This window comes from Leptodactylus fuscus, unplaced genomic scaffold, assembly GCF_031893055.1.
Source record: "Leptodactylus fuscus isolate aLepFus1 unplaced genomic scaffold, aLepFus1.hap2 HAP2_SCAFFOLD_264, whole genome shotgun sequence".
Classification (NCBI taxonomy): domain Eukaryota; kingdom Metazoa; phylum Chordata; class Amphibia; order Anura; family Leptodactylidae; genus Leptodactylus; species Leptodactylus fuscus.
In genome coordinates this window covers 74605-90346 of record NW_027440287.1, presented here as the reverse complement: position 1 = coordinate 90346, position 15742 = coordinate 74605, and the positions used below count along the sequence as shown (strand labels likewise).

Genomic DNA, 15742 nt, shown 5'->3' with positions numbered 1-15742 from the left:
CTCAGTGATGTCACCGCTGCTCTCTAGTATACGGATAGGCTGTATTCTCAGTGATGTCACTGCTCTCTAGTATACGGATAGGCTGTATTCTCAGTGATGTCACCGCTCTCTAGTATACGGATAGGCTGTATTCTCAGTGATGTCACCGCTCTCTAGTATACTGATAGGCTGTATTCTCAGTGATGTCACCGCTCTCTAGTATACGGATAGGCTGTATTCTCAGTGATGTCACCGCTCTCTAGTATACGGATAGGCTGTATTTTCAGTGATGTCACCGCTGCTCTCTAGTATATGGATAGGCTGTATTCTCAGTGATGTCACTGCTCTCTAGTATACGGATAGGCTGTATTCTCAGTGATGTCACTGCTCTCTAGTATATGGATAGGCTGTATTCTCAGTGATGTCACCGCTCTCTAGTATACGGATAGGCTGTATTCTCAGTGATGTCACTGCTCTCTAGTATATGGATAGGCTGTATTCTCAGTGATGTCACCGCTGCTCTCTAGTATATGGATAGGCTGTATTCTCAGTGATGTCACTGCTCTCTAGTATACGGATAGGCTGTATTCTCAGTGATGTCACCGCTCTCTAGTATACGGATAGGCTGTATTCTCAGTGATGTCACTGCTCTCTAGTATACGGATAGGCTGTATTCTCAGTGATGTCACCGCTCTCTAGTATACGGATAGGCTGTATTCTCAGTGATGTCACCGCTGCTCTCTAGTATATGGATAGGCTGTATTCTCAGTGATGTCACTGCTCTCTAGTATACGGATAGGCTGTATTCTCAGTGATGTCACCGCTCTCTAGTATACGGATAGGCTGTATTCTCAGTGATGTCACCGCTGCTCTCTAGTATACGGATAGGCTGTATTCTCAGTGATGTCACCTGCTCTCTAGTATACGGATAGGCTGTATTCTCAGTGATGTCACCGCTGCTCTCTAGTATATGGATAGGCTGTATTCTCAGTGATGTCACTGCTCTCTAGTATACGGATAGGCTGTATTCTCAGTGATGTCACCGCTCTCTAGTATACGGATAGGCTGTATTCTCAGTGATGTCACTGCTCTCTAGTATATGGATAGGCTGTATTCTCAGTGATGTCACCGCTGCTCTCTAGTATACGGATAGGCTGTATTCTCAGTGATGTCACCGCTCTCTAGTATACGGATAGGCTGTATTCTCAGTGATGTCACCGCTCTCTAGTATACGGATAGGCTGTATTCTCAGTGATGTCACCGCTCTCTAGTATATACGATAGGCTGTATTCTCAGTGATGTCACCGCTGCTCTCTAGTATACGGATAGGCTGTATTCTCAGTGATGTCACCGCTCTCTAGTATACGGATAGGCTGTATTCTCAGTGATGTCACCGCTCTCTAGTATATGGATAGGCTGTATTCTCAGTGATGTCACCGCTGCTCTCTAGTATACGGATAGGCTGTATTCTCAGTGATGTCACCGCTCTCTAGTATACGGATAGGCTGTATTCTCAGTGATGTCACCGCTCTCTAGTATACGGATAGGCTGTATTCTCAGTGATGTCACCGCTCTCTAGTATACGGATAGGCTGTATTCTCAGTGATGTCACCGCTCTCTAGTATATGGATAGGCTGTATTCTCAGTGATGTCACCGCTCTCTAGTATATGGATAGGCTGTATTCTCAGTGATGTCACCGCTCTCTAGTATATGGATAGGCTGTATTCTCAGTGATGTCACTGCTCTCTAGTATACGGATAGGCTGTATTCTCAGTGATGTCACCGCTCTCTAGTATACGGATAGGCTGTATTCTCAGTGATGTCACCGCTCTCTAGTATACGGATGGCTGTATTCTCAGTGATGTCACCGCTGCTCTCTAGTATACGGATAGGCTGTATTCTCAGTGATGTCACCGCTCTCTAGTATACGGATAGGCTGTATTCTCAGTGATGTCACTGCTCTCTAGTATACGGATAGGCTGTATTCTCAGTGATGTCACCGCTCTCTAGTATACGGATAGGCTGTATTCTCAGTGATGTCACCGCTCTCTAGTATATACGATAGGCTGTATTCTCAGTGATGTCACCGCTCTCTAGTATACGGATAGGCTGTATTCTCAGTGATGTCACTGCTCTCTAGTATACGGATAGGCTGTATTCTCAGTGATGTCACCGCTCTCTAGTATACGGATAGGCTGTATTCTCAGTGATGTCACCGCTCTCTAGTATACGGATAGGCTGTATTCTCAGTGATGTCACTGCTCTCTAGTATACGGATAGGCTGTATTCTCAGTGATGTCACCGCTCTCTAGTATACGGATAGGCTGTATTCTCAGTGATGTCACCGCTCTCTAGTATATGGATAGGCTGTATTCTCAGTGATGTCACCGCTCTCTAGTATACGGATAGGCTGTATTCTCAGTGATGTCACCGCTGCTCTCTAGTATACGGATAGGCTGTATTCTCAGTGATGTCACCGCTGCTCTCTAGTATACGGATAGGCTGTATTCTCAGTGATGTCACCGCTGCTCTCTAGTATACGGATAGGCTGTATTCTCAGTGATGTCACCGCTCTCTAGTATACGGATAGGCTGTATTCTCAGTGATGTCACTGCTCTCTAGTATACGGATAGGCTGTATTCTCAGTGATGTCACCGCTCTCTAGTATACGGATAGGCTGTATTCTCAGTGATGTCACCGCTCTCTAGTATACGGATAGGCTGTATTCTCAGTGATGTCACCGCTCTCTAGTATACGGATAGGCTGTATTCTCAGTGATGTCACCTGCTCTCTAGTATACGGATAGGCTGTATTCTCAGTGATGTCACCGCTCTCTAGTATACGGATAGGCTGTATTCTCAGTGATGTCACCGCTCTCTAGTATACGGATAGGCTGTATTCTCAGTGATGTCACCGCTCTCTAGTATATGGATAGGCTGTATTCTCAGTGATGTCACCGCTCTCTAGTATACGGATAGGCTGTATTCTCAGTGATGTCACCTGCTCTCTAGTATACGGATAGGCTGTATTCTCAGTGATGTCACTGCTCTCTAGTATACGGATAGGCTGTATTCTCAGTGATGTCACCGCTCTCTAGTATACGGATAGGCTGTATTCTCAGTGATGTCACCGCTCTCTAGTATACGGATAGGCTGTATTCTCAGTGATGTCACCGCTGCTCTCTAGTATACGGATAGGCTGTATTCTCAGTGATGTCACCGCTCTCTAGTATACGGATAGGCTGTATTCTCAGTGATGTCACTGCTCTCTAGTATACGGATAGGCTGTATTCTCAGTGATGTCACCGCTCTCTAGTATATGGATAGGCTGTATTCTCAGTGATGTCACCGCTCTCTAGTATACGGATAGGCTGTATTCTCAGTGATGTCACTGCTCTCTAGTATACGGATAGGCTGTATTCTCAGTGATGTCACCGCTCTCTAGTATACGGATAGGCTGTATTCTCAGTGATGTCACTGCTCTCTAGTATACGGATAGGCTGTATTCTCAGTGATGTCACCGCTCTCTAGTATACGGATAGGCTGTATTCTCAGTGATGTCACCGCTCTCTAGTATACGGATAGGCTGTATTCTCAGTGATGTCACCGCTCTCTAGTATACGGATAGGCTGTATTCTCAGTGATGTCACCGCTCTCTAGTATACGGATAGGCTGTATTCTCAGTGATGTCACCGCTCTCTAGTATATGGATAGGCTGTATTCTCAGTGATGTCACCGCTCTCTAGTATACGGATAGGCTGTATTCTCAGTGATGTCACCGCTCTCTAGTATACGGATAGGCTGTATTCTCAGTGATGTCACCGCTCTCTAGTATACGGATAGGCTGTATTCTCAGTGATGTCACTGCTCTCTAGTATACGGATAGGCTGTATTCTCAGTGATGTCACCGCTCTCTAGTATACGGATAGGCTGTATTCTCAGTGATGTCACTGCTCTCTAGTATACGGATAGGCTGTATTCTCAGTGATGTCACCCTGCTCTCTAGTATATGGATAGGCTGTATTCTCAGTGATGTCACCGCTCTCTAGTATACGGATAGGCTGTATTCTCAGTGATGTCACCGCTCTCTAGTATACGGATAGGCTGTATTCTCAGTGATGTCACCGCTCTCTAGTATACGGATAGGCTGTATTCTCAGTGATGTCACCGCTCTCTAGTATACGGATAGGCTGTATTCTCAGTGATGTCACTGCTCTCTAGTATACGGATAGGCTGTATTCTCAGTGATGTCACCGCTCTCTAGTATACGGATAGGCTGTATTCTCAGTGATGTCACCGCTCTCTAGTATACGGATAGGCTGTATTCTCAGTGATGTCACCGCTCTCTAGTATACGGATAGGCTGTATTCTCAGTGATGTCACTGCTGCTCTCTAGTATACGGATAGGCTGTATTCTCAGTGATGTCACCGCTCTCTAGTATAAGATAGGCTGTATTCTCAGTGATGTCACCGCTCTCTAGTATACGGATAGGCTGTATTCTCAGTGATGTCACTGCTCTCTAGTATACGGATAGGCTGTATTCTCAGTGATGTCACGCTCTCTAGTATATACGATAGGCTGTATTCTCAGTGATGTCACTGCTCTCTAGTATACGATAGGCTGTATTCTCAGTGATGTCACCCTGCTCTCTAGTATACGGATAGGCTGTATTCTCAGTGATGTCACCGCTCTCTAGTATACGGATAGGCTGTATTCTCAGTGATGTCACCGCTCTCTAGTATACGGATAGGCTGTATTCTCAGTGATGTCACCTGCTCTCTAGTATACGGATAGGCTGTATTCTCAGTGATGTCACCGCTCTCTAGTATTACGATAGGCTGTATTCTCAGTGATGTCACCTGCTCTCTAGTATACGGATAGGCTGTATTCTCAGTGATGTCACTGCTCTCTAGTATACGGATAGGCTGTATTCTCAGTGATGTCACCGCTGCTCTCTAGTATACGGATAGGCTGTATTCTCAGTGATGTCACCTGCTCTCTAGTATACGGATAGGCTGTATTCTCAGTGATGTCACTGCTCTCTAGTATACGGATAGGCTGTATTCTCAGTGATGTCACCGCTCTCTAGTATACGGATAGGCTGTATTCTCAGTGATGTCACCGCTCTCTAGTATACGGATAGGCTGTATTCTCAGTGATGTCACCGCTGCTCTCTAGTATACGGATAGGCTGTATTCTCAGTGATGTCACTGCTCTCTAGTATACGGATAGGCTGTATTCTCAGTGATGTCACCGCTGCTCTCTAGTATACGGATAGGCTGTATTCTCAGTGATGTCACCCTGCTCTCTAGTATACGGATAGGCTGTATTCTCAGTGATGTCACCGCTCTCTAGTATACGGATAGGCTGTATTCTCAGTGATGTCACCGCTCTCTAGTATACGGATAGGCTGTATTCTCAGTGATGTCACCGCTCTCTAGTATACGGATAGGCTGTATCTCAGTGATGTCACTGCTCTCTAGTATACGGATAGGCTGTATTCTCAGTGATGTCACCGCTCTCTAGTATACGGATAGGCTGTATTCTCAGTGATGTCACTGCTCTCTAGTATACGGATAGGCTGTATTCTCAGTGATGTCACCGCTCTCTAGTATACGGATAGGCTGTATTCTCAGTGATGTCACCGCTCTCTAGTATACGGATAGGCTGTATTCTCAGTGATGTCACCGCTCTCTAGTATACGGATAGGCTGTATTCTCAGTGATGTCACCGCTCTCTAGTATACGGATAGGCTGTATTCTCAGTGATGTCACCGCTCTCTAGTATACGGATAGGCTGTATTCTCAGTGATGTCACCGCTCTCTAGTATACGGATAGGCTGTATTCTCAGTGATGTCACCGCTGCTCTCTAGTATACGGATAGGCTGTATTCTCAGTGATGTCACTGCTCTCTAGTATACGGATAGGCTGTATTCTCAGTGATGTCACCGCTCTCTAGTATACGGATAGGCTGTATTCTCAGTGATGTCACTGCTCTCTAGTATACGGATAGGCTGTATTCTCAGTGATGTCACTGCTCTCTAGTATACGGATAGGCTGTATTCTCAGTGATGTCACTGCTCTCTAGTATACGGATAGGCTGTATTCTCAGTGATGTCACCGCTCTCTAGTATACGGATAGGCTGTATTCTCAGTGATGTCACCGCTCTCTAGTATACGGATAGGCTGTATTCTCAGTGATGTCACCGCTGCTCTCTAGTATACGGATAGGCTGTATTCTCAGTGATGTCACCGCTGCTCTCTAGTATACGGATAGGCTGTATTCTCAGTGATGTCACCGCTGCTCTCTAGTATACGGATAGGCTGTATTCTCAGTGATGTCACCGCTCTCTAGTATACGGATAGGCTGTATTCTCAGTGATGTCACTGCTCTCTAGTATACGGATAGGCTGTATTCTCAGTGATGTCACCGCTCTCTAGTATATGGATAGGCTGTATTCTCAGTGATGTCACCGCTGCTCTCTAGTATACGGATAGGCTGTATTCTCAGTGATGTCACTGCTCTCTAGTATACGGATAGGCTGTATTCTCAGTGATGTCACCGCTCTCTAGTATATGGATAGGCTGTATTCTCAGTGATGTCACCGCTCTCTAGTATATGGATAGGCTGTATTCTCAGTGATGTCACCGCTCTCTAGTATACGGATAGGCTGTATTCTCAGTGATGTCACCGCTGCTCTCTAGTATACGGATAGGCTGTATACTCAGTGATGTCACCGCTCTCTAGTATACGGATAGGCTGTATTCTCAGTGATGTCACCGCTCTCTAGTATACGGATAGGCTGTATTCTCAGTGATGTCACTGCTCTCTAGTATACGGATAGGCTGTATTCTCAGTGATGTCACCGCTCTCTAGTATATGGATAGGCTGTATTCTCAGTGATGTCACCGCTCTCTAGTTTATGGATAGGCTGTATTCTCAGTGATGTCACTGCTCTCTAGTATACGGATAGGCTGTATTCTCAGTGATGTCACCGCTCTCTAGTATACGGATAGCCTGTATTCTAGTGATGTCACCGCTCTCTAGTATACGGATAGGCTGTATTCTCAGTGATGTCACCGCTGCTCTCTAGTATACGGATAGGCTGTATTCTCAGTGATGTCACTGCTCTCTAGTATACGGATAGGCTGTATTCTCAGTGATGTCACCGCTCTCTAGTATACGGATAGGCTGTATTCTCAGTGATGTCACCGCTCTCTAGTATACGGATAGCCTGTATTCTCAGTGATGTCACCGCTCTCTAGTATACGGATGTGCTGTATTCTCAGTGATGTCACCGCTGCTCTCTAGTATACGGATAGGCTGTATTCTCAGTGATGTCACTGCTCTCTAGTATACGGATAGGCTGTATTCTCAGTGATGTCACCGCTCTCTAGTATATGGATAGGCTGTATTCTCAGTGATGTCACCGCTCTCTAGTATACGGATAGGCTGTATTCTCAGTGATGTCACTGCTCTCTAGTATACGGATAGGCTGTATTCTCAGTGATGTCACCGCTCTCTAGTATACGGATAGGCTGTATTCTCAGTGATGTCACTGCTCTCTAGTATACGGATAGGCTGTATTCTCAGTGATGTCACCGCTCTCTAGTATATACGATAGGCTGTATTCTCAGTGATGTCACCGCTCTCTAGTATACGGATAGGCTGTATTCTCAGTGATGTCACTGCTCTCTAGTATATGGATAGGCTGTATTCTCAGTGATGTCACCGCTCTCTAGTATACGGATAGGCTGTATTCTCAGTGATGTCACTGCTCTCTAGTATACGGATAGGCTGTATTCTCAGTGATGTCACCGCTCTCTAGTATACGGATAGGCTGTATTCTCAGTGATGTCACCGCTCTCTAGTATACGGATAGGCTGTATTCTCAGTGATGTCACCGCTCTCTAGTATATGGATAGGCTGTATACTCAGTGATGTCACTGCTCTCTAGTATACGGATAGGCTGTATTCTCAGTGATGTCACCGCTCTCTAGTATACGGATAGGCTGTATTCTCAGTGATGTCACCGCTGCTCTCTAGTATACGGATAGGCTGTATTCTCAGTGATGTCACCGCTGCTCTCTAGTATACGGATAGGCTGTATTCTCAGTGATGTCACTGCTCTCTAGTATACGGATAGGCTGTATTCTCAGTGATGTCACCGCTCTCTAGTATACGGATAGGCTGTATTCTCAGTGATGTCACTGCTCTCTAGTATACGGATAGGCTGTATTCTCAGTGATGTCACCGCTGCTCTCTAGTATACGGATAGGCTGTATTCTCAGTGATGTCACCGCTGCTCTCTAGTATACGGATAGGCTGTATTCTCAGTGATGTCACCGCTGCTCTCTAGTATACGGATAGGCTGTATTCTCAGTGATGTCACTGCTCTCTAGTATACGGATAGGCTGTATTCTCAGTGATGTCACTGCTCTCTAGTATATGGATAGGCTGTATTCTCAGTGATGTCACCGCTCTCTAGTATATGGATAGGCTGTATTCTCAGCGATGTCACCGCTCTCTAGTATACGGATAGGCTGTATTCTCAGTGATGTCACCGCTGCTCTCTAGTATACGGATAGGCTGTATTCTCAGTGATGTCACCGCTGCTCTCTAGTATATGGATAGGCTGTATTCTCAGTGATGTCACCGCTGCTCTCTAGTATACGGATAGGCTGTATTCTCAGTGATGTCACCGCTGCTCTCTAGTATACGGATAGGCTGTATTCTCAGTGATGTCACCGCTGCTCTCTAGTATACGGATAGGCTGTATTCTCAGTGATGTCACTGCTCTCTAGTATACGGATAGGCTGTATTCTCAGTGATGTCACTGCTCTCTAGTATACGGATAGGCTGTATTCTCAGTGATGTCACTGCTCTCTAGTATACGGATAGGCTGTATTCTCAGTGATGTCACTGCTCTCTAGTATACGGATAGGCTGTATTCTCAGTGATGTCACCGCTCTCTAGTATATGGATAGGCTGTATCCTCAGTGATGTCACCGCTCTCTAGTATACGGATAGGCTGTATTCTCAGTGATGTCACTGCTCTCTAGTATACGGATAGGCTGTATTCTCAGTGATGTCACCGCTGCTCTCTAGTATACGGATAGGCTGTATTCTCAGTGATGTCACCGCTCTCTAGTATACGGATAGGCTGTATTCTCAGTGATGTCACCGCTCTCTAGTATACGGATAGGCTGTATTCTCAGTGATGTCACTGCTCTCTAGTATACGGATAGGCTGTATTCTCAGTGATGTCACTGCTCTCTAGTATACGGATAGGCTGTATTCTCAGTGATGTCACCGCTCTCTAGTATATGGATAGGCTGTATTCTCAGTGATGTCACTGCTCTCTAGTATACGGATAGGCTGTATTCTCAGTGATGTCACCGCTGCTCTCTAGTATATGGATAGGCTGTATCCTCAGTGATGTCACCGCTCTCTAGTATACGGATAGGCTGTATTCTCAGTGATGTCACCTGCTCTCTAGTATACGGATAGGCTGTATTCTCAGTGATGTCACCGCTGCTCTCTAGTATACGGATAGGCTGTATTCTCAGTGATGTCACCGCTCTCTAGTATACGGATAGGCTGTATTCTCAGTGATGTCTCCGCTTTCTAGTATACGGATAGGCTGTATCCTCAGTGATGTCACTGCTCTCTAGTATACGGATAGGCTGTATTCTCAGTGATGTCACCGCTCTCTAGTATACGGATAGGCTGTATTCTCAGTGATGTCACCGCTGCTCTCTAGTATATGGATAGGCTGTATTCTCAGTGATGTCACTGCTCTCTAGTATACGGATAGGCTGTATACTCAGTGATGTCACCGCTCTCTAGTATACGGATAGGCTGTATTCTCAGTGATGTCACCGCTCTCTAGTATACGGATAGGCTGTATTCTCAGTGATGTCACCGCTCTCTCTCTCTAGTATACGGATAGGCTGTATTCTCAGTGATGTCACTGCTCTCTAGTATACGGATAGGCTGTATTCTCAGTGATGTCACTGCTCTCTAGTATACGGATAGGCTGTATTCTCAGTGATGTCACCGCTCTCTAGTATACGGATAGGCTGTATTCTCAGTGATGTCACTGCTCTCTAGTATACGGATAGGCTGTATTCTCAGTGATGTCACCGCTGCTCTCTAGTATACGGATAGGCTGTATTCTCAGTGATGTCACCGCTGCTCTCTAGTATACGGATAGGCTGTATTCTCAGTGATGTCACCGCTGCTCTCTAGTATACGGATAGGCTGTATTCTCAGTGATGTCACCGCTGCTCTCTAGTATACGGATAGGCTGTATTCTCAGTGATGTCACCGCTGCTCTCTAGTATACGGATAGGCTGTATCCTCAGTGATGTCACCGCTCTCTAGTATACGGATAGGCTGTATTCTCAGTGATGTCACCGCTGCTCTCTAGTATACGGATAGGCTGTATACTCAGTGATGTCACTGCTCTCTAGTATACGGATAGGCTGTATTCTCAGTGATGTCACCGCTCTCTAGTATACGGATAGGCTGTATTCTCAGTGATGTCACCGCTCTCTAGTATACGGATAGGCTGTATTCTCAGTGATGTCACTGCTCTCTAGTATACGGATAGGCTGTATTCTCAGTGATGTCACCGCTCTCTAGTATACGGATAGGCTGTATTCTCAGTGATGTCACCGCTGCTCTCTAGTATACGGATAGGCTGTATTCTCAGTGATGTCACCGCTGCTCTCTAGTATACGGATAGGCTGTATTCTCAGTGATGTCACCGCTCTCTAGTATATAGATAGGCTGTATTCTCAGTGATGTCACCGCTGCTCTCTAGTATACGGATAGGCTGTATTCTCAGTGATGTCACCGCTCTCTAGTATATGGATAGGCTGTATTCTCAGTGATGTCACCGCTCTCTAGTATATGGATAAGCTGTATTCTCAGTGATGTCACCGCTCTCTAGTATACGGATAGGCTGTATTCTCAGTGATGTCATCGCTCTCTAGTATACGGATAGGCTGTATACTCAGTGATGTCACCGCTCTCTAGTATACGGATAGGCTGTATTCTCAGTGATGTCACTGCTCTCTAGTATACGGATAGGCTGTATTCTCAGTGATGTCACTGCTCTCTAGTATACGGATAGGCTGTATTCTCAGTGATGTCACCGCTCTCTAGTATACGGATAGGCTGTATTCTCAGTGATGTCACCGCTCTCTAGTATACGGATAGGCTGTATTCTCAGTGATGTCACCGCTCTCTAGTATACGGATAGGCTGTATACTCAGTGATGTCACCGCTCTCTAGTATACGGATAGGCTGTATACTCAGTGATGTCACCGCTCTCTAGTATACGGATAGGCTGTATTCTCAGTGATGTCACCGCTCTCTAGTATACGGATAGGCTGTATACTCAGTGATGTCACCGCTCTCTAGTATACGGATAGGCTGTATTCTCAGTGATGTCACCGCTCTCTAGTATATGGATAGGCTGTATTCTCAGTGATGTCACCGCTCTCTAGTATATGGATAGGCTGTATTCTCAGTGATGTCACCGCTCTCTAGTATATGGATAGGCTGTATTCTCAGTGATGTCACCGCTCTCTAGTATATGGATAGGCTGTATTCTCAGTGATGTCACCGCTGCTCTCTAGTATACGGATAGGCTGTATTCTCAGTGATGTCACCGCTCTCTAGTATACGGATAGGCTGTATACTCAGTGATGTCACCGCTCTCTAGTATACGGATAGGCTGTATTCTCAGTGATGTCACCGCTCTCTAGTATATGGATAGGCTGTATTCTCAGTGATGTCACCGCTCTCTAGTATACGGATAGGCTGTATTCTCAGTGATGTCACCGCTCTCTAGTATATGGATAGGCTGTATTCTCAGTGATGTCACCGTTCTCTAGTATATGGATAGGCTGTATTCTCAGTGATGTCACCGCTGCTCTCCTTTCTTACTTTGCAGGATCTTTTGGAGCAGGAGAGGCGGCGCCGGCACTGAGGACTCTGCGTGTTGTGGACGACTTTGCACCATGTACAGGACTGTATAACTATCTTATAGGTTTCTGGACAGGTCTACACTTCCCTGTATACACTGCCTTGCAGAAGTCTTCACACCCCTTGGCCATTTTGTCACAAGCTACAATGTAAGTTCTGGAGACTTTTGGTGATAACACAAAGTATCAGATAATTATCGCCATTGTAACCCAATAAAGCTCCGCCCAGTGATGTGAGTAAGTCTTCACCCCCCTGTACACGATGGTCTGCAGAAGTCACTGAATGCGTTACTAGATGAGTGCGGCTGTGTGTAATGTAGTCTCTGTATATATATATATATATACCTGTTCTGTAATGGCCTCAGGGGTTTGTTAGAGGACACTTGTGACCAAACCGCATCATGAAGACCAAGGAACCCACCAGACAGCTCCGAGATAAAGCTGTGGAGAAGTGTAAAGCAGGGTCAGGGTATAAGACCATCTCCCGAGGAGCCCGGTACAAACATGGAGTGTCCTACACCTACAAGACATGGCCGCCCACCTAAGGAGAGCGCCAACAGGGAGAGTGCCGACAAGGAGAGCGCCGACCGGGAGAGCGCCGACAGGGAGAGAAGCCGCTGAGAGCCCCGACAGGGAGAGCCCCGACCGGGAGAGTGCCGACAATGAGAGCGCCGAAAGGGAACGCCCCGACCAGGAGAGCCCCGACCGGGAGAACCCCGACAGGGAGAGCACCGACAAGGAGAGCGCCGACCGGGAGAGCCCCGACAATGAGAGCCCCGACCAGGAGAGCGCCGACAAGGAGAGCCCCGACCGGGAGAGCCCCGACCAGGAGAGAAGCCGACAGGGAGAGCCCCGACCGGGAGAGCCCCGACCGGGAGAGCCCCGACTGGGAGAGCCCCGACCAGGAGAGAAGCCGACAAGGAGAGCGCCGACAGGGAGAGCGCCGACCAGGAGAGAAGCCGACAAGGAGAGCGCCGACAGGGAGAGCGCCGACCAGGAGAGAAGCCGCTGAGAGCCCCTGGTCAGTGCGGAGGAGCCGCTGGAACTCTCAGGTACAGGAGAGTCTGTCCACAGGACAACTAGAGGTCACTGCGCACCCCACAAGTCATGTATGAGAGGTATATAATACAGTAAGAGGAGTATACAGAGAGGGTGGAAACTTCTGCAGGGCTCTGCAGGTATATAAGAGACATACAGTATATTCTCCTGGTTCGCTCCCTTGTCTGCACCATCAGGTTTGTTCTCCATAGTCATGTGACGTGTGATATAAGTGCAGTATTACACCTGCTCACTAGGTGGCGCTCCTCCACTACATGGTGGCAGGGATATCAATCATTGTGTCCCCGACCTCATCTCCTTGTCTGTATATGGGGGGGGGGTCTGTATGTGATTAGTCCTGGCCCCCTCCCCGTTACTGTATACAGCGCCCCCTCCCCATTACAGTATACAGTGCCCCCTCCACATTACTGTATACAGCGCCCCCTCCCCATTACTGTATACAGCGCCCCCTCCCCATTACAGTATACAGCGCCCCCTCCCCGTTACTGTATACAGCGCCCCCCTCCACATTACTGTATACAGCGCCCCCTCCCCATTACTGTATACAGCGCCCCCCTCCCCATTACAGTATACAGTGCCCCCTCCACATTACTGTATACAGCGCCCCCTCCCCATTACTGTATACAGCGCCCCCTCCCCGTTACTGTATACAGCGCCCCTCCCCGTTACTGTATACAGCGCCCCTCCCCGTTACTGTATACAGCGCCCCTCCCCGTTACTGTATACAGCGCCCCCTCCCCGTTACTGTATACAGCGCCCCTCCCCGTTACTGTATACAGCGCCCCTCCCCGTTACTGTATACAGCGCCCCTCCCCGTTACTGTATACAGCGCCCCTCCCCGTTACTGTATACAGCGCCCCCTCCCCGTTACTGTATACAGCGCCCCCTCCCCGTTACTGTATACAGCGCCCCTCCTCGTTACTGTATACAGCGCCCCTCCCCGTTACTGTATACAGCGCCCCCTCCTCATTACTGTATACAGCGCCCCCTCCTCCTTACTGTATACAGCGCCCCTCCCCATTACTGTATACAGCGCCCCCTCCTCATTACTGTATACAGCGCCCCCTCCTCATTACTGTATACAGCGCCCCCTCCCCATTACTGTATACAGCGCCCCCCTCCCCATTACTATATACAGCGCCCCCTCCTCCTTACTATATACAGCGCCCCCTCCCCATTACAGTACACAGCGCCCCCTCCTCATTACTATATACAGCGCCCCCTCCCCATTACAGTACACAGCGCCCCCTCCTCATTACTGTATACAGCGCCCCCTCCCCATTACTGTATACAGCGCCCCCTCCCCATTACAGTATACAGTGCCCCCTCCCCGTTACTGTATACAGCGCCCCCTCCTCATTACTGTATACAGCGCCCCCTCCCCGTTACTGTATACAGCGCCCCCTCCCCGTTACTGTATACAGCGCCCCCTCCCCATTACTGTATACAGCGCCCCCTCCTCATTACTATATACAGCGCCCCCTCCTCATTACTATATACAGCGCCCCCTCCACATTACTGTATACAGCGCCCCCTCCCCATTACTGTATACAGCGCCCCCTCCCCATTACAGTATACAGCGCCCCCTCCCCATTACTGTATACAGCGCCCCCTCCCCATTACTATATACAGCGCCTCCTCCCCATTACTATATACAGCGCCCCCTCCCCATTACAGTATACAGCGCCCCCTCCCCATTACTGTACACAGCGCCCCCTCCTCATTACTATATACAGCGCCCCCTCCTCATTACTATATACAGCGCCCCCTCCCCATTACTATATACAGCGCCTCCTCCCCATTACTATATACAGCGCCCCCTCCCCATTACAGTACACAGCGCCCCCTCCTCATTACTATATACAGCGCCCCCTCCCCATTACTATATACAGCGCCCCCTCCTCATTACTGTATACAGCGCCCCCTCCCCATTACAGTATACAGTGCCCCCTCCCCGTTACTGTATACAGCGCCCCCTCCCCATTACTGTATACAGCGCCCCCTCCTCATTACTGTATACAGCGCCCCCTCTCTGTTACTGTATACAGCGCCCCCTTCCCATTACTGTATACAGCGCCCCCTCCTCGTTACTGTATACAGCGCCCCTCCCCGTTACTGTATACAGCGCCCCCTCCCCATTACTATATACAGCGCCCCCTCCTCATTACTATATACAGCGCCCCCTCCCCATTACTATATACAGCGCCTCCTCCCCATTACTATATACAGCGCCCCCTCCCCATTACAGTACACAGCGCCCCCTCCTCATTACTATATACAGCGCCCCCTCCCCATTACTATATACAGCGCCTCCTCCCCATTACTATATACAGCGCCCCCTCCCCATTACAGTACACAGCGCCCCCTCCTCATTACTATATACAGCGCCCCCTCCCCATTACTATATACAGCGCCTCCTCCCCATTACTATATACAGCGCCCCCTCCCCATTACAGTACACAGCGCCCCCTCCTCATTACTATATACAGCGCCCCCTCCCCATTACAGTACACAGCGCCCCCTCCCCATTACAGTACACAGCGCCGCCCGTCCATCTCCCTCTGCCAGCCTCAGATATGGCACTGTCCCAGTATCTCAGTGTCCGCCCATGGGCAGGGCCGCAGTTAACCCTGTGTGTGTTGGAGAGTAGCAGGTAGGTGTATAGGGGTGTGCTGCCTGTATCTAGCTGTATGGTGTATATGTCTC

The 15742-nt window shown here is 48.2% G+C and overlaps 1 protein-coding gene across 1 annotated transcript in view; it reads left to right on the top strand.

Moving 5' to 3' along the window:
* The window catches only part of LOC142187865 (phospholipid scramblase 3-like), a 44865-nt gene extending 32662 nt beyond the window's left edge, over positions 1-12203 (top strand). The window contains exon 7 of the mRNA XM_075261674.1: positions 11947-12203. Coding sequence (XP_075117775.1) covers positions 11947-11982 — 36 coding nt within the window. The 3' untranslated portion in view covers positions 11983-12203. The remainder of the gene's footprint in view (positions 1-11946) is intronic.
* Positions 12204-15742: the final 3539 nt, after the last annotated feature.